Here is a 26550-nt window from a genome sequence, read left to right as displayed (position 1 = left end):
TGATCGATTTCGATATAGCATAGAGAGGAATATATGCTTGTTGAAGACATGGAAGCATTTGGTAAAATTTTGGACAGTGGAACAAGAGAATGAGAGAGGGGTGGGAGAGAAAACGAATTCGAAAAAAAGTTGAATGAGCTGTTACTTCGAGAGTGTTTGGAAATTGTATTTCAGAATCGATATGACCTTGACAACAATCTTCCCTGGTCATAATCATTTGTGATCTTCCATGTTTGAAGGTCGTTATCTTCGGCTACACTAGCAATGTCCCAATCGCCATTCGGATCCCATGAAAATTCTTTAATGGCGCTCTTATGACCAATATGAACAAAGAGCAACTCTGGTGGACCTTTAAAAATCTGGTCGAATTTTTGTTTAGTACCAATCCTGCAACACGGAACACCAGATATTTGACATAAGTAAGGCAAGATTGTTCATAGTTCATATAACAAAATTATTTCAGTTAAAAATTGCAGAACCATTGTGGGATTTTAAGTTCAAACCTTCTAAGATCCCAGATTATCAACCTTCTGTCATTACAAACAGAAGCTAAGAGATTATAATTCTTGGGGCTCCACTCAACTTGGTTAACAACGTTCCTGTTGAGCACGTTGCCATAATAAAAGTTTCAAATATTAGGCACATGCATTAAGCGATAAGAATACAATCGAAGATATTCACCTAATGTGTAAGAATTCTTACCTGTGATCGGTAAATGTGTATCTTGCCTTATTAACATTGCGCAGATCATATAAGTTGACCATCTTATCAGCAGAACCAGTCGCCAAAGTTCGTTCGTCAAAGGGATTGAAAGATAAAGAAGTGACCTATTAACATCAGATTACACAAGTGATATGATCCTTTCAGCAAACACCAGCAAAGAAGATGTATCAATTGACATTGAATGGATCAACAAAAAGACTGATACACCCAAGTTAAAATTGTAGCAATCAATCTAATTTATGTCTTTCTTATAATACATGGAAAACAAGGGTTAATTACATTTTGCTCTAGTTGAAGTAGATAGATGATTTCATTCTAATTTATGTCATTTTGTGTAGATGCCTACCTCATCCTGGTGAGCCACAACAGATTGGACAGGGCTGCCGGGTTGCCGAAGATCCCATATTGATAGGCATTTATCACTACCAACAGACCCAAATAAGTGCTCATTCTTCATATGCCATGCTACATCTTGTACAGCACCATTATGACCCTATTTTAGCAAAACCATTGTAAATGTAAAAATGAGTACAAAGCCATGGACTTTCTGCATTTGAATGTGCGAAGCCAAAAACAAAAAAAAATGTACCGTAAACCTCCGCGTGGACCGAAGTGCCACATTGTTAGGAGTTGCATTGATGTCCCACACAAATATTTGAGAATCATCAGCACCACTGAGCAAATAACCCTTCTTCAACTTGCTCCATGATAATTTATCATGTGAAAAACCATACCCGTTAGTTCTGTGGCCAAGCAACCTCAATTCTGGACCTTCTTGTTCAGTGAGTACACTATCCGGAGCAGGCTCTAATGGGTATTTTACATGATCAAATATGTGGACTTCTCCACTAACAGTCTTGGTCGCTATATAACTTGTATTCTGAGGCATGTGACGAGCACATTTAACCACTCCTTTATGCAGTATTTTCCGAAGTACTTCCACCTGCAAGGGATGACAGTAATATTCAAGTATGAATCATGAATTTAAAATATAAAGATAAAAGAAATGTTAAGAGAATAACTTCAAGAAATTTAATGTTATGTCCCAAAACTGAAGCAACAATAATTCCTTTTCCCCCTTCTTGAGGGAGTACCTTGCCACTGCGGCAGCCAATGCCACCAAGATCAGATTCATCTTCAGGAAACAGAACGTCGGCAACAATTAGAAAATTGGGCTCATTCCGGGTAGCGTGGGTGCCAAGAATCAACTGGTGAACGTAACATTCTCGGTCAGATAGCTTCCATTTACCAGGAAGCCACTCAACAGTATGACATGGCCATTCGAGAAAATGGTTGATGATCTTATTGTGCATAAATGTCCTGTTCCTCTTCCAGTACTCGAAGTGTAGATCTCTTATCCTCTGTTCTTTCTCCATTGCTCTAAATTTACTAGTAACTTTAAAGATGTAGAGAGAAAGATATGTGAACTTTTAGAGAACAATCGAAAATTGGAAGAAAGAATCGAGGAGGAATTGCAACTCTGTTCTCTTGATTTCTTGATTCTTGACTGAGAAAAAGAAGTTAACCGAAGTCCGAAGTCAACTACTTGATATACAAAAGTAAAACGGCGGCGTATCCAGGAGCAACTTTAAGTAAAGGGCAGTTTCATCATTTCAGTACTTTTATTCTTTGACTTTCATGGTCAACCATATTAGAAAAATTTCAATCTTCACATACTACACCACAATCCACCACAGCAAATCTAATTTAGCTACCTATATAATTTTGTACGTATTTGCAAATAATTAATGCATGTGAAATATTGTTATATACAACTATACAAGGGATTACTCAGTGGGGTCCCTGACTCCACTGAAATTCTAAAATTATTAAAAATAGGTATATATTTTATGGTAATTCACAATTTTGATCCCACTAAAATTACCCATAATTTATTGACCCTACTAAGATATTTTAATATTTTATTGATCTTAGAATTCGAAAATTCTCATTTTTTTTCACGTTTTCTCTCTTCCTCAGTTCCTCTCCTCTTCTCTGGAACTTTCTTATTCCTTTGGTGCTCTTGCTAAAAAGTCAGTTCAAACAAAGAAGAATATAGTGTATCACTTGGCTTATTTACTTGTGAAATTAGCATTGATTTGGTCTGTTGCAACTGTAAGTGTTGAAATAACATTTTTCGTGATGAAGTGAAGGGCAGCGTATCCAGTAGCAACTTTAAGTGAAGGGCAGTTTTGTCATTTCACTTGTTTTAATCTTTGACTTTCATAGTCAACAATATTAGAAAAATTACAATCTTCACATACTAGTACACTGCAATCCACATTTTCAAAAGTTTCTTGTTTTTAATCATACATCATAATTCACCTTTTAAAACGTCTAACTCAACATTTCACTAAACTGGACAATCCCACCACAACAAAGATTGTCTTGATGACATTAACATCCCCCTAGGGGTCCTACTGTTGTGTATTGTCATTACTTCGATCACTGTGACCTTGACGATTATCGACAAATTCTCGCAAATGGCCCCTTCCAATAAGGTCCTCAATTGCATCTTTGAGGGCACGACACTCATTAGTGTTGTGTCTAATGTCCCAGTGATAGTGGCAGTACTTCTTGGAGTCATGTTTATTTTGATTCTCTTTCAAGGCCACCAATTTTGGGAGCAATCCTGCATCATTGGAGATCGAAAAACTCGTTCAATGGAAGCGGCCGCAGGAGTGTAGTTGTTGTACCAAGGAAATGGTGGTTTTCCTAGATTCAACTCGCTACTGTTTTAGCATTCTTTTTCTGTCTTCGTTACACCTTCTACCTGTCTCTCTTCTTTTCACCCTACCTGTCCTTAGTTTGAACATGAACATTGATCAAGGCCTTGGGGTCATTTTGCCTTAGGGCAGCTACATAATTTTCTATTTGGAAGTATTTCTCACGCATTTTGTAAAATAGAGTGAGGGACACATGGTCCTCTACCTGAAGCTCTTCCCACAAGTGGTCTGTAGGCAGAATCCGGCAATGATAAGTGTACGAATTGATTATTTTGGAGCATTGGCTACCCCTATTCAACTTAGAATTAAACCTTTTCAAATAGGACTTCAAAGTTTCATCTCCCTCCTAGCAGATATTGTTGAGATAACTCAAGGGCATTAAGGATTTTTTGTTCGCCTTGAAATGCCTCAGGAAATGCAAACTCAATTGTTTCCATGAGGAAATGGATCCAGACTGAAGAGATCTGAGCCATCTCTTCACTCCTGCGGTGAGAGTAATAGCCAGATAGCGCCAGTAATTTGGCCAAATCTAAGACCTATTGTAGCTCAATCAGGTTGCTAAAGAATTCTAAGTGATCTAAGGGGTCATTATTGCCATCAAAACCTTCAAATTGGGCATTTTGAATCTTGGCGGTAAAGGTGCACGGAGAATCATGGTAGAGTATGAAGATCCCCCGTGCCCGATTTCATATTCATCTTACTGGGGCCTGAGTTCGTCTAGGGCTCTTTGCAATGCATATCTAGTTGTTCTCCTGTAGGATGGCTTCTTTTTACGAACTTTGTATTGGCTCTTCAATTGTTTCTTACCTCGTTTAGGCTGACATGAAGGTCTTCACGTAGAGCTAGCCACCCCCTTTTCCCATTCTTTCAAACACGCGTGTTCACAGGTTACTACTTAAGAGAAATGAGTTATCTATACAAGGGGAGTTTGCCCTTTCTTGGAGTGGGTCACAACTGGCACGTAAGTTGTGGGCACTTTCTTGATGTGAGTTATCATCAATACGTCATCCTTGAGCATCTTCATGACGTGAGTTATATTCCACACATCGCTTATCGACATCACGAGCAAGCTCTTGGCACGAGTTATTGCCATCGTGCATAGGAGAATTAGGAATCCCATGCCTGGAGGCATCCTACTCCTATCTTTATTAGATGAGGCATTCACTTGTCGCATCTAAACTATGCGAGGATTTCATAGTACGTGGCGGCCAACATTGCTAAGTCCCCCATGTCGTCCTCTAGACAACATCCTACTTGTTGAGGATCGAGCCTTTGGTATATCATTGGGCATTGTCCAAGCATTGTACCAATAGTTGGAGTGTGGTAATAAGCGTTCCAAGGATGCTCATTATTTGTGGATCCGCTTGTGGAGTGGCTAGTTCATTCTCCTATCTAGATGGATGGTGTTCTTCAGAAATAGTCCTCAGGTGGCTCGTAGAAGCCTCCCTAGTCTAGTTGGCAACAACTTTGTTTCTTGAATTGGATTTGGTGGCACGAGCCATGATCGACATTTCAAGACTCAAAAAATGGAATAGAGTCTCTTGATGATAAAACCTGTGCAAGAGTTTGTAGTAAACCGGTATTTTGATGTTGAATTAATATGAAAATAAAGAACAAGGGATTTCCGTGGTTCAAATGCGAGGTGCAAATTCTATGTCTACTATTGTTTTATTAATTTTCTTCTATATTCATTGCGTAGAAACAAGATTTGCTCTCAATATGAATGAGGCGGTTTTGAAAGGGCTTCCAAAGGATCCCCCAATTAGGGTGAAAGATTAGTTTATATATTGTTATAATGGTAGATTTACAAATAAAGTAACCCTCACATAGAGTGACACGCGACCTAAATGATCAAACAACCTTAGGACACATGGCGTGAATCATGTTGCATGGATTTACTACATAACAATTTATAACACTTGGCTTGCTTTTAATTACCTAGGAAGTATTTTTGTGAATCTCAAGAAAAATAATACCTAAAAAATATTTAAAAATACATGCTATTAATTATAAGATAAGATTCAAATCTAGCTAGTTGGAACTAAGTTGAGGAATGAAGGATGAGAGACAATAAATTCAATTAAGGACTAAGATTAGAGGTGGAACAAATGGGCTGGGTTATGCGAGTCAACCATAACCCAGCCCGCATTTAAGAGGGTTCAACCCGAACCGCCAATAAGGTGGGCCGGGTTGAACCCAACCTGCCAGCAACCCCCGGGCGGGCTGGGTTGAGAAATGGCAACCCGGCGACTCGCGGGTTGTTGTTTTGTCCTTTCTAGAGAAAGGACCGCCAACCTGCCGAGTTGACCTGCGGGTTAGCTGTTGGCAACCCGACGGGTTGGCTATTGCACCAACGGCCAACCCATTGGGTTGACTCGCGAGTTGGCCGAAAAACAAATAAAAAAAAAAGATTTTTTTTTTGTTTTTCCAATTACCCTTTTACCCTTGAAATATAGCCGTTTTATAGCTGTTGGAGAGGTCGTTTTCGTCATTTTCTTTTCCCATTTTTTTCTATAATTTCTCCCTAAAAATTCTCTCATTTTCTCTAATCTCTAATCTCTCAATTATTCATTTATTCTCTTAATCTCTTTGTTATCAATTTGCTCTTATTTTAATTTTTATTAGTTTTTGCAATTTTCAATTCATATTTCCAATTTTCCAATTTCCATATTCCAATTCTCTTTCTTTAATTTTTTATTTCTTCTACTTCGATTTTTTTTTTTTCAACTACAATGGATATATATTTCTCTTCTATCAATATCAATGATGAAGAAAACTACTATCCTAGTCCTAGTCTCGCTAATTTTACTAACATAAATACAGGAGATTCAAATAGTCCCGCAGCTTTCCCAGTCTCAGAATCTGATACACCTCAAAATATGCCCCTGATTCCTCCCCATACAGCTCTCGGTGGTACTAGAAGTCGTCCTCGTCCAACTTCATCTCAAGCTGAAGCGGGTTCATCAACTGCTGTCGAAAGTGACGACAGACACACATCAGACGTTTGGACGCATTTCGATAAGTTTTACGAGGTAGAAAATGGAGTTCAAGTGAAGAAAGCAAGATGCAAGTATTGTGGAAATGTTTATAAAGCTGATTCAGGTAATGGTGTTAGTACTTTAAAAAGACATGCTAATAAACATATTGATCAACATGGAAATAGAGAAACCAATCAAACTCAAATAACTAATATGGGTACTACTTGGCATTATAATTCTGATGGATATAAGGAACAATTAGCTTTATATATTGCTGCAACTGATCAACCTATTAATATGGTTGAAGATAAATACTTTGAAAGATTTATTAAAAATTCATTTTTTTTCAAGATTTAAAAGTTATTCTAATACTGCAACTAGAAATGATTTAATAAAATTGTTTAAGAAAATGAAATTAGAATTAAAAAATAAAATACATACTTGTCATGTTAGTGTGACTCTAACTGCCAATATTTAGAGTGGTAGAGCTAAATAAGATTATATTTGTGTGACTAGTCATTATTTTGATAATGAATGTAAATTAAATAAATCTTTATTAGGATTTAGATTAATGGATATTAATCACAGTGGTCAACAAATTCATAATAAAATTGTTGAAGTTTTAAAAGATTATGATATTGTTAGTAAAGTGATAAGTTTAACTTTAGATAATGCAAGTTCTAATAGTAAAGCTATATATTATTTTCAAAGTAATTATCCTTCATATAATAATTTGAAGTTTTTTCACCAACGTTGTGCATGCCATGTTATTAATTTAATTATGAAAAGTGGTATGAAAACAATTAAAGAAAATATTGATAGAATTAGAGATTGTTTAGCTTCGATTACTGGTAGTAATAAAAGAAATGCTGAATTTCAAGATGCTTGTATAAAATCAAATATTTCTTCTAGAACATTTGCAATCAAATATTTCTTCTAGAACATTTGCATTAGACATGTCTGTTAGATGGAATAGTACTTATTTAATGCTTGATTCATGTTTACCTTATGCTAATTTAATTAGTTACTTTGTAACAAATAATAGAGGTCCTCATTATTTGGTAGAAAATGATTGGCAAATAGCTAAGGGTGCGTTTGGTTTATTATTTTGGGGATAGTATTGGGTTGTTGGATAGGGAAGTATTACGAGGTAAACTTTAAAAATTTATGAAAAAGCCCTTAGGTTTACTAATTTAATTAAAGACCCTAATATATAAAATGACAAAAACACCTCCACCACCTGCAGTGCCAAATTCCAGCCACCACCGACGGAATCTGGCCGAAAAATTTTGTTACGACACAGACCGGTCAGATCTATGCCGTAACGCATTGTTATGGCCTTTTCTGGCCAGATCCACCACGGATCTGGCCGGAAAAGGCCAGATCTATGAACTGATGTGGCTGCGACGGCCGTAAAAGGCTGAAATGGCGACCATATTTGGCTGTTAGCAACGACCAAAGATATGGCTGTCGTTGACAGTCAACGACGACCATTTCTTTGGCCATCGTTGACGGTAGATCTGGCCTTTTTCGGAAAAGGCCAGATCTGGCCATTACCGGCTATTTCCAATGGCTGTATGACTATTGTGATAGATTCCAGCTATCACCGGTGGTGGTTGCCGGAATCTGGCAGGTATTGGTGGGTGGGGGTGTTTTTAAACTTTTTTTCTGGGGGGTATTTAATGAAATTATTAAACTTATAGGGTCTCAGTGTAATTAAAAAAATAGACTAATATTTTAGGAATAACGTGCCAAACAACATTTGAAAAATAGGATTGAGAATATGGATAAAAACAATAAGTCAAACGCACCCTAAAGTATTTCATTCTTTTCTTAAAATTTTTTACCAATCCACTTTACAATTTTTCTGGTGTGAATTATCCAACTAGTCCATTGGTAATACATACAATTGAAAAAATTTCAAAGTTATTTACAAAAAACAAAAACAATGAAATTTTAAAAGAACCAATAAAGGTAATGGAAATTTTTTTTTATAAATATTTTAAACCCATTCATTTTCTTTATTGTTTAGGTGCCATTTTTTTATCCTAGAATTAAACAAGAAGGTTTAGAAAATGGTTCAGAGACATTATCTGAAAATTTACAAAACTTAGCATTTGTCAATCAAATAAGAGAGGTAAAAAATTGTTTTGCAGAGGTATATTTCTAATATGAAAACAGGTATGGGAACCTGCAAAGACACAAAATACAAAGGGAAGTTTCATCAGAAGAAACAAATGAAGACTTCTACACTTGGAGTGCATTTAATAGACCGAAGAGGAATCGAACCCGAAGCACAGGTGCAGGCTCCTCTTCAGAAGCACCAACGGCACCAACGGATCTATTGTCCGCCATGCAGTCATAGAGTAACGAGCTTCAACAATATTTGGGAACTCCTGAAATGTTACCAACAGATCCACAACAAAGAGCCAACTTTGATGTCTTGGAATATTGGAAAACCAGAAAATATATTTTTTCGGTATTATCAAGACTTGCCTTGGATGTTTTTGCTGTTCCGGTCTCAACCGTCTCATTCGAACAAACATTTAGTGCAAGTGGAAGAATTTTAAATGAAAGGAGGACTAAACTTTCACAAAAAATGATTGAAGTCCTCACATGTCTTCGAGATTGGGAACGGTCGCACCATCAAGGTCAATACGAGGTTTTTAATAGAATCATTTCAATTTTGTAATATAGATGATACATATGAGGGAGGTCCTAGTCAACCCCAAAATTAGTTGTTTCGTAAATTGTAAATTGTAACTTGTAAATTAATTGTCAATTATTGCATTCTTTTTTCTTTACCAAGTTTTTGTTCCATTTGGTTTTTCTTGGTGAGGTTTTTAACGAACCAATAATTATTGTAATTTCTTATTTTATTTTTTAATAAATGAATAAATTTAATTTTTCTTATATTACAATTTTAATGTATTAAAATTGAATTAATATTTGGAATGTTAACAAAACAAAATTGAATTGAATTGAATTATTGATATTTGAAAAGAAGTTAACTAAAAACAATTACATTTACTCATTTATAAATTGTTAATTATTCATTTGAAAAGTTAATTAAACATTTAAACTTAAACAAAACAAAAAATCAAAAAGGGGTTAACTTGGCCCGACCCGCGGCCTAACCCAATGGGTTAGGGTTGGCGGGTCAGGTTGGGCTAGCCAATTCCCCATAATTGGCAGGCCGGGTTATGTTGACCCGCCCGCTACTTTGCATAACCCGCCGCGGGCCGGGTCGAGTCGAGCCGAGCGGGTTACTTTTCCACCTCTAACTGGGATTCTCTTCTAATTAGAGTTTGAGGAAATACATACAGGTGATTTATAATTAATGAAAGGAATTAAGAATTAGGAAAAAAGAAAGAATGACATTTTCCCACCCAGGGTTTGGCAAAACGACACTTTCCCACCCATCAAATTTCAAAATGACACTTTCTCATTCATCAAGCTTCGTTAGTATTTTCTGTTAATATTTGATTGAAAAGATGAAAATACCCTTAATTAGTTTATTATAAATTAAAATTTAGTTAAATCAAAGTAATTATTTATTATTTCAAGTGTAAATATACTTTTTTATTTTCCGTTGTTTTTTTAATTAATTAGGAATATTGATTTTATATGTTAATTAGTCAAAATGAAAAACATTATAAATTTAGTAGATTATTGAATAATAGTGATGATATTATAAATAAATATTAAGGTCATTTAACTTTAAACTTCCATAGCATTACTCCTAATTTTTTTTTTTAACTTTTTAATAATTGAAATTTTGGCTAATTAAAAAAGAATAAAAAAATTTATAAAGTCAAATATTTAAGGATATTTTTGTCTTTTTAGCTAAATATTAACAGAAAACATAATAAAACCTAACGAATTGTGGAAAAGCGTCATTTTGAAACTTAAAGGATGGGAAAGTGTCGTTTTGCCAAACCTTGGATGGGAACATGTTATTCTCTCCCAAAAAAATTATTGCATAGATAAAAAGATCAGCAATGCTAGTCTTACAAAGAAGCCTACAAAGGAAGTATAGAAAGTTAACCTCCACCCTTCATCTTCATCATTTCTCTCTCTCTCTCTTTCTCTTTTTCCGTTTTTCCTTTGTTTTTTTCTTCACTTTGTAAGTTTCTTTATAGAGTTCTTTGTAAGGATAGACTTATTCTAAAAAGATACACTTGAGACCTAACATAAGATTCATACGAACTCTATCGGTAGAATTCATGTAATAGGGGATTTGTGTCATTTGAAAACAATGATACTTTATGTCTCCCTTTGCTTCTAATTAATGATCAATTTCAATACAGCTCGACAAGCACAGAGAGTAAGGTATGCTTGTTGAAGACATGGAAGCATTTGGTGAAATTTTGGACAGTACGTAGAACAAGAGACTGAGAACGAATCCGGAAAAAGTTGAATAAGCTGTTTGTTGGAGAGTATTTGGAAATTGTATTTCTGGATTATCAAACAAATAAAAAAATTAAAAATGAGAATGTTTTCATGTTTTCCATTTTACTGTTAACATTCTGTTGTGGAGCTATCATTTTTTAATTACTCATGTCCCTGACAATTGTCTTCCCTGGTCATAATCATTCGTCATCTTCCATGTTTGAAGGTCGTTGTCTTCGGCTACACTAGCAATGTCCCAATCTCCATTCGGATCCCATGAAAATTCTTTTATGGCGCGCTTGTGACCAGTATGAGCAAAGAGCAACTCTGGTGGACCTTTAAGAATCTGCTCTAATGTTAGTTCAGTACCAATCCTGCAAGACGGAACACCAGATATTAATATAAGGCAAGATTGTTCATAGTTCATAAAACAAAATTATTTCAGTTAAAAATTGCATAACCATTGTGGGATTTTAAGTTCAAACCTGCTAAGATCCCAGATTATCAACTTTCTGTCAGCACAAAAAGAAGCCAAGAGATTACGATTCTTGGGGCTCCACTCAACTTGGTTGACAACCTTCCTGTTGAGCATTAAGCGATAAGTGCTTTTCCTTTTGAAATAACCAAAAATAAATAAATAAATAAATTAAAAATTAAAAATTAAATTCTTACCTGTGATCGGTAAATCTGTATCTTGCCCTGTAAATATTGCGCAGATCAAATACCTTGACCATCTTATCAGCAGAACCCGTTGCCAAGGTCCATTCATCAAAGGGATTGAAAGATAAAGAAGTGACCTATTAACATCAGATTACACAAGTTATATGATCCTTTCAGCAAACACCAGCAAAGAAGACATTATCTAATGTGAAACTTGTCAACAAGTTGGCATTTTGAGGGATAAAAATGAGACACAAGCATCAAATGAAAATCAATGTTCAAATTTAATATTTACTTGCAAGGGAAATTCCAAAATTTTCTGGTTTTTTAAGGTATGACAAGATGCATCAATTGACATTGAACAGATCAATAAAAAGACTAATACATCCAAGTTAAAATTGCAGCAATCAATCTAATTTATGTCTTTCTTATAATAAATGAAAAATGATTTCTTATATTAAAAAGACTGATACTCATTTTTAAGGTTAATTATCTGTTGCTCTAGTTAAAGCAGATAGATGATTTTAGTCTAATTTACGTCTTTCTGTGTAGATGCCTACCTCATCCCGGTGAGCCACAACAGACTGGACAGGGTTATTTTGTATTGATTGCCGAAGATCCCATATTGATAGGTATTTATCACTACCAACAGAACCAAGTAAGTGCTCATTCTTCACATGCCATGCTACATCTTGTACACCACCATTATGACCCTATTTTAGCCCAACCATTGTAAATGTAAAAATGAGTACAAGGCCATGGACTTTTTCTGCATTTGAATGTACAAAGCCAATAAGTTCAATATAGATAAATAGATAAATGTACCCTTACCCTCGGCGTGGACCAAAGTGCCACGTTGTTAGGAGATGCATTGATGTCCCACACAAATATTTGAGAATCATCAGCACCACTGAGCAAATAACCCTTCTTCAACTTGCTCCATGATAATTTATCATGCGATAAACCATACACGTTGACGTTAGTTCTGTGGCCAAGCAACCTCAAATCAGGACCTTCTTGTTCAAAGAGTACACTATGCGGAGTAGGCTCTAATGGGTGTTTTACATGATCAAAAATGTGGACTTCTCCACTAACAGTCTTGGTCGCTATATAACTCGTATTCTGAGGCATGTGACGAGCACATTTAACCACTCCTTCATGTATTATTTTCCGAAGTACTTCCACCTGCAAGGGATGACAGTACTATTCAAGTATGAATCATGAATTGTCTGTCAAATATCAATTCAACAATCAGTTACCATGAATTTAAACTTGAATCTTTAAAATATAATAATAAAAGAAATGTTAGAGAATAACTTCAAGAAATTTAATGTTATGTCCAAACTGAACCAACGAATCTGCGATCAAAGGATGAATATAACTTTCTTTATTAAGTCCTTTTCCCCCTTCTTGAGGGAGTACCTTGCCACTGCGGTAGCCAATGCCACCAAGATCAGATTCGTCTTCAGGAAACAGAACGTTGGCAGCAATTAGATAATTGGGCTCATTCTGGGCAGCGTGGGTGCCAAGAATCAACTGGTGAACATAACATTCTTGGTCAGCTAGCTTTAATTTACCAGGAAGCCACTCAACAGTATGACACGGCCATTCGAGAAAATGGTTGATGATTTTATTGTACATAACTGTCCTCTTCGTCTTCCAGTACTCGAAGCATCGATCTCTTATCCTCTGTTCTTCCTCCATTGCTCTATCTCTCAATTTCTAACACTTTGTCCTCACCAAGCGCCTATACGTTGGAAAACAAAAAATTCCTTGGAACTTAAAAGATGTAGAGAGAAAGATATGTGAACTTTTAGAGAACAATCGAAAATTGGAAGAAAGAATTGAGAAGGAATTGCAACTCTGTTTTCTTGATTTCTTGATTCTTGACTTCTGGATACATTTTAGTTTTATATATACGTTCAGTAAGCAAAGAAGAGAAAAGAAGTTAACTGAAGTTAACTACTTGATATGCAAAAGTCAAACGGCAGCGTATGCAGTAGCAACTTTAAGTGAAGGGCAGTTTCTTCTTTTCACTTCTCTTAGTTTTTGACCTTCATAGACAACAATATTAGAAAAATTTCACTAAACTGGACAATCCCACCACAGCAAATCTAAGTCAATCCCACCATAGTATATACTATGTTGTTCGTGTAATGCATTTTTATTACTTTTTAGAAGTGTTTTTTTGTCATTTTAGTATAATTTCTAAGTCAAAGGACCAAAATTTTAGTATTGGTGTTCTGAACTTATTAACCGTAACCACTGGAATTGAATTGAATTCTTTAGATGGTAGAAAATGAGTACTGATGGAGGAGAATTGCAAGAACAAGAAAATGAGAGTGGTGAGATTTGAGAGGGAGAATAAACTTTGAGAAGAAGTTGAATGAGCACTGAGCAGGTGTTGGTTGAGAATGGAGAGTATTATATTCGCTACGGTAGATACTCACTGCAATCTGCCAAATTTGAATCATGCTATCAGCAGCGGCACTGGCAATAACCCAATCTTTATTCGGATTCCATGAAAGTTCTGAAACGGAGCTCTTGTGACCATCATGAGGGTCGTCTTTAATCTTGTTTTGGACATCACCAACCCTGCAAAAGAAACACCAAATATTGATACAAGGCAAGAGTGTTTCTTAAACGGCTCATTTTTAAGAAGAATGGAATTATTTCACTTAAAAAGAAGTTCAAGCTCAAACCCCCTACAGTCCCGGAGCATTAATTGTGTTATTAGAACTAGAAACAAAGATAGCCTCATTCCTCCATGTAGCTTGGTTACCAACATCCCTGTTGAGCTCGTGCATTAAGAAATGAGATCTTTTCTTTTTTTTCAAGGAATATATCATTACGCAAGCGGGAGAATTCTTACTTGTGACTTTCAAATGTGTGAATTGCCCTATCAAACCTGCGCCTAAGTTTCAAAGTTTTTAGCACATTTTAAAGCAGGAAAAGATGTATCATTGACATTTGATGATATCAATAGAAAGACAGTTACATATTATACTTCACCTTCATGAGCCTATTTTAGCACAACCATTGTCAGTATAATAAAATAAGTATGCGGCAATGCAACCAGAAATTAATTTATTAAACTACCTAAAGTTGGATAGAGGTACAATATACCTTGTTTTCTGCATATTGAAGCTTTTTGTTCAGACTAATAAAACCCCGGAATCAAATTTATGCAGTCATGCACATCTACATTCAGCATACCAAGATTTGTCTTCCACTATGAATTACATAGTGCAAAGTTTCTTATTGTTAGAAGGTACATTGATGTCCCACACACATATTTCAGAATCTTTAGAGCCACTGAGCAAATGACCTTGCTCCATGATTAAACAAATCCTCCCACATGCTGTCACCAATCAGCTTCAAATCAGGAATACATGCACCATCCTCAGGAGGCTCGATGGGCGCTTGCGATAATAAAAAATGTGGACTAGTCCACTGAGAGTCTTGGTTGCTATTTTACTTGAGTTTTGAGACATGTGACGAGCACGGATAACCTCTCCTGAACGTTTATTCGCTGAATTATTTCCACCTGCAAGGGAAGACAGTAACAGTCAAAATATCAGGTTATGAATCATGATGAGTCCATGTTTACTTGCTTGAATTGTAGTGAAACAGAAAGAGAAATGGAAATAGATATATATTCGAATAATGAATCAAGAATAGAATACATTATGATTCCATTGTTAAATTATAAGATGAAATATTGAGGAAATGGAGTCAAATGTGGACAAAAATACCCTCATTGAAACATTCCATATAAGTTAAAAATTATTATTATATTTTTAAATAAAAAAATAATTATGTAAATAATAATAAAAAACTAATTATGTAAATAACAATAAAAAAACTAATACTATTTTTAAATTTTTTTTTTTTTTTACTTTGACAATAGTTATTCTATCTAAAAAATAAAATTTAATGGCTGTCAACACTGTCAATGGTAGTCAACGCTGACCAATGTTGATCAATGGTTGTTCAACACCAGCCAACAACCGATCAACAATGGTCAATGGCTTATCAACACCAACCAACAAATGATCAACAGTTGTCAATGGCTTCTCAACACTGGTCAATGTGGTCAATAACTGATCAACACTGGTCAATGGTGGTCACCCATTGGTCAACAACAGTCAACAGTGGACTTTGTAAATAACAATAAAACCTTCAAGGACATTTTATCCCTCAATTATGTCCCAAAACTGCTAGAGCAACAAATCTAACATTAAAAGATGAATTTAAGTATCTTGCCAGGATCCAAACTTATACAAGGACTGATTTGATCATTCTCAGCTTCATTTTCAGGATTCAACACCTGGGCAAGCATGAGATAATTGGGCTCATTATAGGTGAAGGTCTCTGCACTAAGTAATCTTTGTCTAGTAGCTCGGATTTTCCAAGCAACCAATGAACAATTAGAGATGGTCATTTCAGCAATGTTTTAAAAACCAAACCACCACTCGATCCAGTCAAGGGACTAGTTCCCGAGTTGACCAGTCTGATCGGTCCAACCGATTGGTCTGATCGGTGTGCAACAAACAGATTCCTGAACACTTCATCTAATCCCTACAAGTTTGAAATCCAGCAAACGCACCCCAAAAAATTACGCATTAGTCCCTGTAAGTTTGAGAAAAAGCAAACACAACCCTACAGCATCTATACTTTTTTTTCTCTTTCTCTTTCTCTGCATCACTTTCTTCTATCTTCAATCTCTTCCCACTTTCTTCTTCCTTCCTCTTTCTCTTCGTCTCCTATTTCTCTTTCTTTTTCCTTCGTCTTTCTCTTTTTCTCCCTCTCTTTCTCTTCCTTTGGCCAGATTGCAGTGCCGACCTTCTTTCCCTTTTTCCATTGTTTTCTCACCAAAATCACCCCTATCATCACCATTGGAACCCCCACCCTCTCCTCTTCAAAACCATACCCTTTATCCCTTCTTATCACTTGCTGATCGCTGGCCAAGACAATCGTGTCAAGTGACTGCCCTTTACTGGTTTCCAATTATTTTAAGCATTGACAACCTGAACCACCACCACCACCCTTAGACTCACTAGTCACTACCTTATAAAAGCCCCCAAAGTTCCCAAGCCATTCCACCCACCGATCATCAACAATCACAAGCTAGATTTTCACCGTTTCTTGGCCAAATTCTGGCAACCAAACCTCAATCTAATACCACCTCACGACTCAGTATGGTCCACCTTTCAAAACCCCCCTAACCTCGATTCATGTTTGCCCATCGAACGTTGGCCAAGAGTCACTTTTAGCTACAGCTATTTGAATTATTTTTGTGTAGGATTGATTGGATTTTCAGTTGGTTTCTAATTGTTTTCGGCTTCTTGGTTGCCTTGTGCTTGTTTTGGTTGTGTGTTGTTGTGTTTTCCTAGTCGACAAAACCTCCCTCACCAACTAAAACTTTGGCCTTAGAAGAATCTGGGAATTTGAGTTAACTCGGTTTTGGTAGAAGACCGGTTCGAACGATGGTTTGCTACAGTAACACCATCCAATCGCAGGTCAGAATGGGTTAATTACAATTTTGGTTTTCAACCCTAATTGGCCTGGCTTAGCCACTGGCTCACGGTTCGATCAGTTAAATAGGTAGGGTGGGGCCGAGTTTTAAAACGGTACATTTGAGTATATGTACATAATTGGAATGCACACATTCAAAGAGTAATTGAATTTGGTATTGAGTAAAAGAGTTGTGTGGCACTTAAGAAATTATGGTGGTCAATCAAGCAAAAAAAACGGATCTCATTTTGTAGCAGAAAGTCCTTAAGCCTTTCTCTGTCACTGTATTTCACTAAGAGAATATAAGGTCATAAGGTGGGCATGTGTATTACCTGGTGAAACTCATAACCATATCTATGGCCCATTGGTTGTTGCCATTGGAGTTTCAAGAAGTTGGTGTCTTAGGGCAAGGATCAATTTGGTGGAAAAGAGAGTAATCATAATTCACCATAGGAGAAGGACTCTGAGGTTTCAAGAAAGTTGTTCACGAAAACACCGAATGTTGGCAAAGTTTTTAGCCTATATATCTCATATTCTTCACTTATCTTCCTCCTCAATTGTCACATCCTTATCCTCCTCTTCCTTGTTGTCGTCATCATTCTCAACCTCCTCTTTCATGCTATCATTCACATCCTCCTCTTCTTTGTATTTAGAGATGTCAAATAGATCTTTTTTGTCATCTATCTAATATTAATGAGAGCATTAAATTATGGCGTGCATATAGTTTGTGCATATTTCATGTTAATATATTGTTGTTATTGATAAGAGCTTGAAAATACATATTTTGTTAGTGATTCAATTGGATTATTTGTGGGAAAATGTGTTTTTATTGTGGAATTTGAGTTAATTATTTCATAAATACCTTTTATGGGATCATGGGGTGTATTTTGAGTATTTTTTAGGTTAAAAATGATATTTAAATAAAGAAGAATGATGTTGATGGAATTTGTGACGAGTAGGAACAAATGGTGCAAAATAATAATTGAAACGAGAAAGTTGTGACACGTTGAAGATGAGACTTAAAACTTGGGAATTTGCCAAAATGAGTATGCTTCGATGTTTTTATCATAACTTAATCTGTAGAAATTGAAATTCGATGATTCTTGTGGCGTTGGAAAACTTATTCATATAGCTAAAAAGTTCATGTTTATGACTTTGCCAGATTCTAAAGATTCCAGACTCGTGGGACAGAAAGGACGATCGCCGCAGCAACCATTTCTGTTGCCGCAGCGATGGATTGCAGGCTTGTTTGGGTTATTATTTTCCTAGTCTGCATCTGAATGGTTTAAGACATTTACTTCTTTCCTAATAAACCTCCAAACCCTAATACTATAAATAAGGGTCTTTAATTAGTTTTTAGGGAGATTAGAGAAGGAGAAAGAGCGGCTACTATTTTGGAGATCAGAATTCTTGCCCTTTTTGTTCACCGATTAGAGAAATTTTTCTATTTTTATTTCTTGAACTCATGTTTGTTAATAAAATGGTTGTTTTTATTACTGCAATTATGAACTAAATTTCTTTTCTAGGGCTAAAGATGTAGCCAAATTTATGAATATATGTTGACTTTATTGTTGTTAATTATAATTGAGCATTAATCCTAAGTTTTATTACTGTGTGCAATGTTTTCAATTATTAAGGGCTCGAGAGTTGAATGATTTTCTGGGTTGAGTTGGGTTGAGATAGAGAGATGAAACCTAATTAGTCTAAGGTAATAAAACCATAGATTGAGCGAATACTAGAGATAAGTTACCGTAATTTGTGAGGCTCTGGTAAATTCCATAAAACTTAATGATCTCTTAGCTTCTAAATCCACTTTAGAGATATTCTGAGTTATTGTTTAAGGGTTAATTCACTAATTGTTCAAGAGAAAGTTAGTGAAATATTAGGGAGTTTGGCCTTTAGAGGCTAAATTAGGTTAGCAATAATTGTCAATGCATAGGATTAAATTGGTGTGAAATATGTGCCCTAGGTGTAGTCTTATTGATCTTTTTACCAAAGTATTAATACAATTTTGCTTTTGTCTACTTTTTAGTTTGTTTTATTTTTCATTAATTCATTCTTAAAATTTTGTTTCATCAAATAGCAATAAAATAGACTAGTTTGGTACTTGGTAGGTAGTTCTCTTGGGATTCGACATTCGTTTACTCGAGCTTTACTACTTGCGCAATTTTGTATACTTGCGAATAGCCTGTCAAGTTTTTGGCGTCGTTGCTGGGGAACTATTTTTTACCAATATCAATATGAAATATTCAGTTGCTAATTTGATTTGTTTTATTTTTGCTTAGAAATTGATTTTTATTTTATTATGTTGTGTTTGTTTCTTTTATTTAGATCCTGGAAAGGTTACGTTTAAAAGGTGGTGGTGATCTTAATCCTTTTGATTCTAAAATTGAGAGAATGGCCAAACAGTTGAGGAAAGAAAAGAGGCAAGCTAACTTAGAAAAATCAATGGCTAACAGGGGAATTATAAATCTCAATATGGAAAATCAAGAGAATGAGAATGACGATATCACAGGAGGCAATGCAAATAGTGGAGCAGTAGTGGTTCAAAGAGCATTGAAGGGCTACTCCAGTCCTACTATTGACGGGTGCTATTCTAGCATCAGAAGACCACTAGTTCAAGCAAATAATTTTGAGATCAAGCCATCAATTATTCAGATGATTCAATAGTCGGTACAATTCGTAGGGTTGCCTAATGTGTTAGAGTAGGTGCCCTAGAGCAAATCAATTATTGTAAAATTGACTCTGTGATAATGTTTATTTATCAATAAAAGGCATATTCTTCTATATCATGTAAATCATAGTTATAGGTAATGATATATGTCCTTAGGATGGTAGAACTGTGATGAGGGTATCAAGTGTTTCAAATCTTGATAGTGACAACCTTATGATCACATATGGTGGTCGCTCTAAAAACATCTATAGCCCTAATATTATTCTAATCAAGAACACAGATAGTATGGTAAGGCTATCATAGCATTGAACAACCCTGTCAAAAGGTAGTGACTGATCTCAATTGTCAAGGTTGTTTGCCGACAACCTAGTGCATCGCATGAGTGCTTGCTGTAGGCAAGTTCACTAGACAAACCCACCAGAAGATTCCATATAGATTGTAACCCCAGTGTCTATGGAATAAATCCTCTAACGAATGGTGGTACATGTGATCTTAGACTTGAGATCACCGGAGCACCTTGTGCACTGATTAGTGTAGTTTGATACTAGCCCAATGTAGTTCTATTCAGAGCTATCAATACAGTAGAGATTGGCTACATCGAGGAGTATATCAAGATTATGGTGGATCAACAAAGGATTCATCACTCCCGGGTACAGGAGAAGTTGTCTCATTGCGTAATTCAGTAAATGGTAATGACACTAAATTTATGGCCACAGTGGGATTGAGTTGTTTCTTAATCCAATTTATTTATCTGGTCATTGTCCAGTAACTGAATACAAAGATATCGAGGATAACTGAGGTTAATACTATTTATATACCTCAGCCTCGATGAGATAACAGATGATGAAAGGATTTGATTGCACGGTAACCATATCATTGATAGGTGGTTATTTCACTGAATCCGAATATATCCAGTGGCCATGATGCCTTACTAGGGGTTAATCTTGATCTGTGTGTAGTGAGACAATTAATTGGTATTAATCGCGATACTACTCACTGTCGATATGGTAATGAGCCTACAGGCACACACTTAGAAGATCATTTAAGAATCAGTTTGTGATAAAGGTATTTTCATCTTTTAGGATAAAAGGGTATTTTAGTAATCTCACAGTACAATTAAATTTGTTGAGGTTATTTTCTATATTTAATTTTAATATTAAAATCAAAATTAGTGGGATTGTATTTTAATATATGTGCGCATGTAGTTAAATGAATCATCATTATTATTAAATGTTAATATATATATATTAACTGATTTTTAATTATAATAATAATTAATTAAAATTAAAATACAATAAAGGGTGTGTTTGGTTGCAAGGATGGATTACTTGAGAATCTATGGCTATTCCTATTGGGATTAGGGTTTTAATTAAGTGACACTATATATAAGTGAAACTTAATTAAAACGATATACAACATTATTATTCATTGATTGAATAAACAAAAACCCTAGCCACCTTCACTCTCCCTCTGACGTTTTTCAAAGTGTGAATCAAAGAATTCTTATTCTCTAATTTATTTGATTCTTCAAGCCTTCTATTTGTTCTAGCAAAACAATAGTCGGTTCTCCGGATTATCTGCATGTGGATCATCATTCGTGCAGTTCTACTTTGAATCGAAAAGCGAAATCAAATCAGAGACATTTGAAAAGCCTCCAAACATGCGTACGTAAATCTGATCCTATATGGATTCGCTGTTATATTGTTTTAATATAGTTTTTATGAACATGTAAGCATTATAATCTATACCCAGATTTTGGGATTAAGCTTTTGATTGGATTTTGTTTTTGAATCTATTTTTTTGCTACGTATATTTGGTCACTTGCTAACATAATGATGATCCCAACTTGCATATCACTAATTTTCTGGAGTTATGCGACACATTCAGGCATAATGGAGTAACTAATGATGCAATTAGGCTAAGGCTTTTCCCATTCTCTCTTCGAGATAAAGCTAAGGCTTGGTTGATTTCTTTGCCATCTGGGAGCATCATGACATGGAACGATTTAGCTCAAGCGTTCCTCACTAAATATTTTCCACTTGCCAGGTTTGCCAAGCTGAGAAGTGAGATTACCAATTTCTATCAACAAGACTTGAAGTCATTGTATGAAGCATGGGAAAGGTATAAAGATCTCTTACGAAGGTGCCCTCACCATGGTTTGCCAATCTAGTCACAAGTGCAAATGTTCTACCAAGGGTTGCTGCCAAATATTCAAGGCATGATAGATGTTGCAAGTCGAGGAGCCTTGAACAACAAAACACTAGAGGAAGCATACAATTTGATTGAAGTGATGGCGAACAATAACTATATGAGAACTTCAACAAGGAAATCAGCGGGAGTGCACAAAGTTGACGGTTACACAGAATTGGCTGTTTAACTTTCAAACATCCAGAAGCAATTAGGTAATGTATTAAAGATAAATGCAATTGAATCCTCTTCTCTAACATACAAACTCTGTGTAGGAAATCATTCATCCAAGGATTGTCAAAAAGGGAATCTGTTTGCTCAACCTGAACAAGCTAATTATGTCAATAATTTCCAAAGGGGGCAAGGGAATCTATATTCCAACACATATAATCCAGCATGGAGGAAGCATCCGAACTTCTCGTGGAGCAACAACAATGAGCATAAACAACCGACTGTTTTTCAAGCTCAAGAGCTGAAATCTAACTTTGAGAATGTGTTTACCAAGTTCATTGAAGAGACAAGTAAGAGGTTCGAAAAGAATGAAATCCTTGCCCAAAATCAGTCAAACCTTATTAGAAATCTTGAGACTCAAGTGGGGCAAAGCCACAACATATTAGCGGGAAGAGTTCAAGGAGTTTTGCCAAGCAATACAGAGAAAAATCCTAAGGAAAAAGCACATGCAATCACCTTGAGGACTGGAAGAACCTTGGAGAATTCAAAGGACGAAAAACAGAAGCAAGAACTATAGAAAGAACTGAAGGAAGAGCAAAAGAATAATCACCACGGTCGCCGCAGTGAGCGTGAAAATATGGAGAATATCGTTAGCATGAAGGACAATCATCTCGGCAATGAACCTGGTGGTCGCGGCGATCATGAATTAGCTCCCAATTTGTTAGAAGTTCACACTCATTGCCACAGGAAAGAAAGTGGTGGCTGTGGCGACGGTGAATCTGAGCAGAAAGCTTCTTCAAATCATGCAAACATTCCGTACCCACACTGTCTAAAGAATCAGAAGTTTGACAAGCAATTTGGTAAGTTTATCGATATGTTTCAAAGTTTGCACATTAATATCCATTTTGTTGATATGTTAGAACAGATGCTTAAATATGCGAAGTTTCTGAAGGAGATCCTCACACACAAGAGAAAATTTGAGGAACACGAGAAAGTCATGTTAATAGAGGAATGCAGCATGCTGATTCAAAAGAAACTACCACTTAAACTATGAGATCCATAGAGTTTTACTATCTCTTGTATTATTAGTAGTTGTTATTTTGATAAGGTTTTATATGATTTAGGGGCAAGTATAAATTTAATGTCGTTTTCTATTTATAGGAAACTTGGATTAGGAGAAGTGAAGCCAACCATCGTGTCTCTCCAATTAGCTGATCAATCAATGGCATATCCTGGGAGGGTAGTAGAAGACGTCTTGATTAAGGTAGACAAGCTGATTTTCTCAATAGATTTCATAGTGTTGGACATGGAGGAAGATAAGGAAATGCCTTTAATTTTAGAACAACCTTTTATAGCCATGGGTAGAACATTGATAGATGTCCACCAAGGGAAATTAATCTTAAGGGTAGAAACGAGTAAGTAGATTTTGATGTTTTTGACTGCATGACGCATCCATCTGAAATAGACACACGTTTTGAGATTAATGTCCTCGACAACGTAATGGCGCAGAATTTTGAAGAAAACTACCCCATCTCCCCCTTAGAGAATTGCTTGATGAATTCTAGAGATCATAAGGATGAAGTTGATAGTGAAGAGATAAGAGAGTGTTTAAGGTACTTAAATGCTCTACCACCCTTAATTCGTCCTGAAGCTAAAATAATCAGAGAAGTTAGAGCTGCGATATCTTAGTCCACTTCACCAATCGAGAATCTACCTACACTTGAGCTCAAGCAACTACCATCTCATTTAAGGTATGTATTCTTAGAAGAGGATAAATTTTTTCCAGACATTATTAATGCTTCTTTGAATGTTATAGAAGAAGAAAAGTTGTTGTGTATATTGAGGAAATACAAGAAGGCCATTGGATGGACAATTGTAGATATAAAGGGTATAAGTCTCTCAATTTGCACACACAAGATCCTAATGGAGGAGAGCTTTAAGCCTATCGTCCAACCATAAAGAAGATTGAACCCATCAATGCAAGAAGTGGTCAAGAAGGAGGTATCGAAGCTCTTAGATGCAAGAAATATATATCCAATTTCAGATAGTGCATGGGTAAGTCTAATCCAGGTAGTGCCAAAGAAAGGAGGAATAACTGTGGTCCGTAACAATAATAACGAGCTAATTCCAACATGAATAGTCATGGGATGGAGAGTACATATTGACTATCGCAAACTAAATTCCGTAACTTATAAGGACCACTTTCCATTGTCATTCATCAATCAAATGTTAGAGAGGTTAGCTAGCCATGAGTTCTATTGTTTTCTAACGAATATTCAATGTAAAACCCCTCCTCAGTCAGGTACCCTCTGAATATCCTTTAATGAGAATCCAGAGAATTCATGTCTAGGGAACGAGTTGTATTTAGAAAACCTATGCAAGGATAATGATAATGTCCAAAACATTACTATAAAATGTACCGCAGGATCAAGATTTGTACCTTTAAAAATAAAAATAAAAACTTGAATTCATATGGGCATCAATCAATCAAAACATATTAATGCCATTTTCATTCATATGGTGGAAGCTTTAAAAAGGTGTTTCAAAAACATTTGTCATTTACATTATTTACATCAAGATAAAACATCAGGATGACAATAAATTATCTCCCCTCATGCATAGCCTTGCTGTTTCCAACATCCTTCGCTTTTGAAATACCTGTAAAACATTAACCATGAAAGGGTGAGCGCTAATCGCTCAGTAAGGAATGATCCATTTAATACCAAGCATGTTATTTGACATTCATTCAAACACATTCATTCACATACCACACCTCTTTTGCATCTAAGTATGGTTCATTTTCTTTACTCCATTTAATACCAAGTATGTTATTTGATATTCATTCAAACACATTCATTCACATACCACACCTCTTTTGCATCTAAGTATGGTTCATTTTCTTTACTAACTAATATACTTTTCATCATCTTCCCCATGGTCATATAAAACATCAAGTGTACACATACAAATAAGTATGTAAACATAGTGCACATACATCACATGTCATGACATAACATCTAAATATCATCTAACAGGAGTACAAATCATCTCATGATGTAAATAACATCATAACTTATGTAATGCAACTAAATGCATATGAATCATTTAAAGTCTAGCCGATCGGACTTTTCTTAGCCTCTTAAGCACTTCATCTCATCTAGCCTCAAATTCATCTAGAGTTCATATTATCGGGAGGCATGCTTATGTGCTATTTAGCATCTAAAACATATATTCATCTTTCCTTTCATCTAGCCTCAAATTCATCTAGAGCTCATATCATCGGGAGGCGTGCTTACACGTTATTTAGCATTATATATTCATATTTCCTCAACCAAAATAAGAGGATATGCTTATGCATTAATTAGCATCTAAAGCATATATTCATCTTTCCTCCCATCTAGCCTCAAATTCATCTAGAGCTCATAGCATTGAGAGGCATGCTTACGCGTTATTTAGCATCTAAAGCATATATTCATCTTTCCTCAACCGGTATATGAGGATATGCTTACGCGTTTTCCATCCTATCTGTATGCATCTCTAACATTTTATGGCATGTAAATACATGTTTTAGTGACCTTAACACTTTTGATTACATTACCTCTTGCTCACATTCATCATCTTGAAACATATATTACATTGCATCTTCATGCTATTTCATAACATTAATCATGCATTCGCATCCATGACTATGTATATCTTTCAAAGATCATATAACTAATGAGTAAACATTAGTACATTACTTAATTACAACAATACATTAATAATCAATTCATAATCATAAGAATTGATCATGTTAAACCTCAAACTTTAATAACCAGAAGTTTATTTTTCAGGCAATTTTTCATCCATTTATCAAATGAATTGGCCCTTGACATAAGCATAAATGTTATAGGGCTATGTCTTAACTTTCTAATGCTTCAAGAATCATCTCATTTCGATTTTTATAACTCAAGTTATGGTCGAAATACTGAAGCATGTTTAACATAACCCCTAAAATTGCCAAATCCGAATTTTCAATATTAAACCATGCCATATCGAATTCTATTGACAATGAACAAATAAGTCCACTTATGGATCAATTTAACCTCCCCTTAATAGTCTTTAAAATCTTAAAATAAGTGTAAAATCTCATTCCCATGATCATCTATCATTGCTATAACATTGTAAGTTAATGCAAACAACACATCAACACTTCTAATAGCAACCATTCAACACCATGTGGCCTCCAATACTCCAAGTTTTGCCACAATCAACATCAATACTTCATTTTCTTCAATTAAACATAACAACTCATAAAACATAAATGAAAATAACTTCATGTATAATGAATTCAAGGCAATAAATAACATTAATGAGTTCAACTACACTTGTCATCAACTAATTCTATGCCTTAAAGCCTTAATGTAAGGTTTCATTAAAATCTACAAACCCTCGCATAATTCCTAAAGTCATGGGAGTTTTTTCCTTACCTTTTTAAAGAATTCCCCCACCAAATCCTTTGCCTTTATCTTCTTTTACACCT

General features: G+C 35.5%; 3 protein-coding genes and 1 non-coding gene across 4 annotated transcripts; all 4 read right to left on the bottom strand.

The window, feature by feature from the left end:
* Positions 1 to 170: 170 nt before the first annotated feature.
* On the bottom strand, positions 171 to 2099 carry LOC116134148 (WD-40 repeat-containing protein MSI1-like). The gene is made up of 6 exons (XM_031419832.1): positions 1818 to 2099; positions 1313 to 1666; positions 1070 to 1216; positions 703 to 827; positions 504 to 599; positions 171 to 387 (listed from the first exon to the last, which is right to left on the bottom strand). The coding sequence occupies exons 1-6, from the start codon at positions 2097 to 2099 to the stop codon at positions 171 to 173; spliced, it is 1221 nt and encodes a 406-aa protein (XP_031275692.1).
* An 8886-nt stretch (positions 2100 to 10985) lies between these two features.
* LOC116134147 (WD-40 repeat-containing protein MSI1-like) lies at positions 10986 to 13183 on the bottom strand. The gene is made up of 6 exons (XM_031419831.1): positions 12902 to 13183; positions 12311 to 12664; positions 12040 to 12192; positions 11492 to 11616; positions 11305 to 11400; positions 10986 to 11193 (listed from the first exon to the last, which is right to left on the bottom strand). Exons 1-6 carry the CDS (start codon positions 13181 to 13183, stop codon positions 10986 to 10988), a joined length of 1218 nt encoding a protein of 405 aa, XP_031275691.1.
* Positions 13184 to 13764: 581 nt separating this feature from the next.
* LOC116134146 (histone-binding protein MSI1 homolog) lies at positions 13765 to 15923 on the bottom strand. The gene is made up of 4 exons (XM_031419830.1): positions 15746 to 15923; positions 14958 to 15026; positions 14723 to 14840; positions 13765 to 14074 (listed from the first exon to the last, which is right to left on the bottom strand). The coding sequence occupies exons 1-4, from the start codon at positions 15921 to 15923 to the stop codon at positions 13765 to 13767; spliced, it is 675 nt and encodes a 224-aa protein (XP_031275690.1).
* A 5800-nt stretch (positions 15924 to 21723) lies between these two features.
* Positions 21724 to 21830, bottom strand: LOC116134189. The gene has a single exon (XR_004128693.1). It is a non-coding gene; the product is annotated as a small nucleolar RNA R71 (small nucleolar RNA).
* Positions 21831 to 26550: the final 4720 nt, after the last annotated feature.

The sequence above is a fragment of the Pistacia vera genome, unplaced genomic scaffold (assembly GCF_008641045.1).
Source record: "Pistacia vera cultivar Batoury unplaced genomic scaffold, PisVer_v2 Contig283, whole genome shotgun sequence".
Classification (NCBI taxonomy): domain Eukaryota; kingdom Viridiplantae; phylum Streptophyta; class Magnoliopsida; order Sapindales; family Anacardiaceae; genus Pistacia; species Pistacia vera.
This window is presented reverse-complemented; position numbering and strand designations above follow the sequence as displayed.

Bases quoted from the DNA above. Each gene is read 5' to 3' on its own strand.
- LOC116134147 (XM_031419831.1), bottom strand. From the start codon at position 13,183: ATGGAGGAAGAACAGAGGATAAGAGATCGATGCTTCGAGTACTGGAAG. The intron at 11,617-12,039 runs GTAGGCATCTAC...TGATGTTAATAG, and splicing joins TTGTGGCTCACCGGGATGAG to GTCACTTCTTTATCTTTCAA. The intron at 11,194-11,304 runs GTTTGAACTTAA...TCCGTCTTGCAG, and splicing joins ATAATCTGGGATCTTAGCAG to GATTGGTACTGAACTAACAT.
- LOC116134146 (XM_031419830.1), bottom strand. From the start codon at position 15,923: ATGACCATCTCTAATTGTTCATTGGTTGCTTGGAAAATCCGAGCTACT. The intron at 15,027-15,745 runs GCAAGATACTTA...CTTCCCTTGCAG, and splicing joins TTGTATAAGTTTGGATCCTG to GTGGAAATAATTCAGCGAAT. The intron at 14,841-14,957 runs GTAAAATAGCAA...GATTGGTGACAG, and splicing joins TCACATGTCTCAAAACTCAA to CATGTGGGAGGATTTGTTTA.
- LOC116134148 (XM_031419832.1), bottom strand. From the start codon at position 2,099: ATGGAGAAAGAACAGAGGATAAGAGATCTACACTTCGAGTACTGGAAG. The intron at 1,667-1,817 runs GTACTCCCTCAA...CATCCCTTGCAG, and splicing joins TTGGCTGCCGCAGTGGCAAG to GTGGAAGTACTTCGGAAAAT. The intron at 600-702 runs GTAAGAATTCTT...CGTGCTCAACAG, and splicing joins TACACATTTACCGATCACAG to GAACGTTGTTAACCAAGTTG.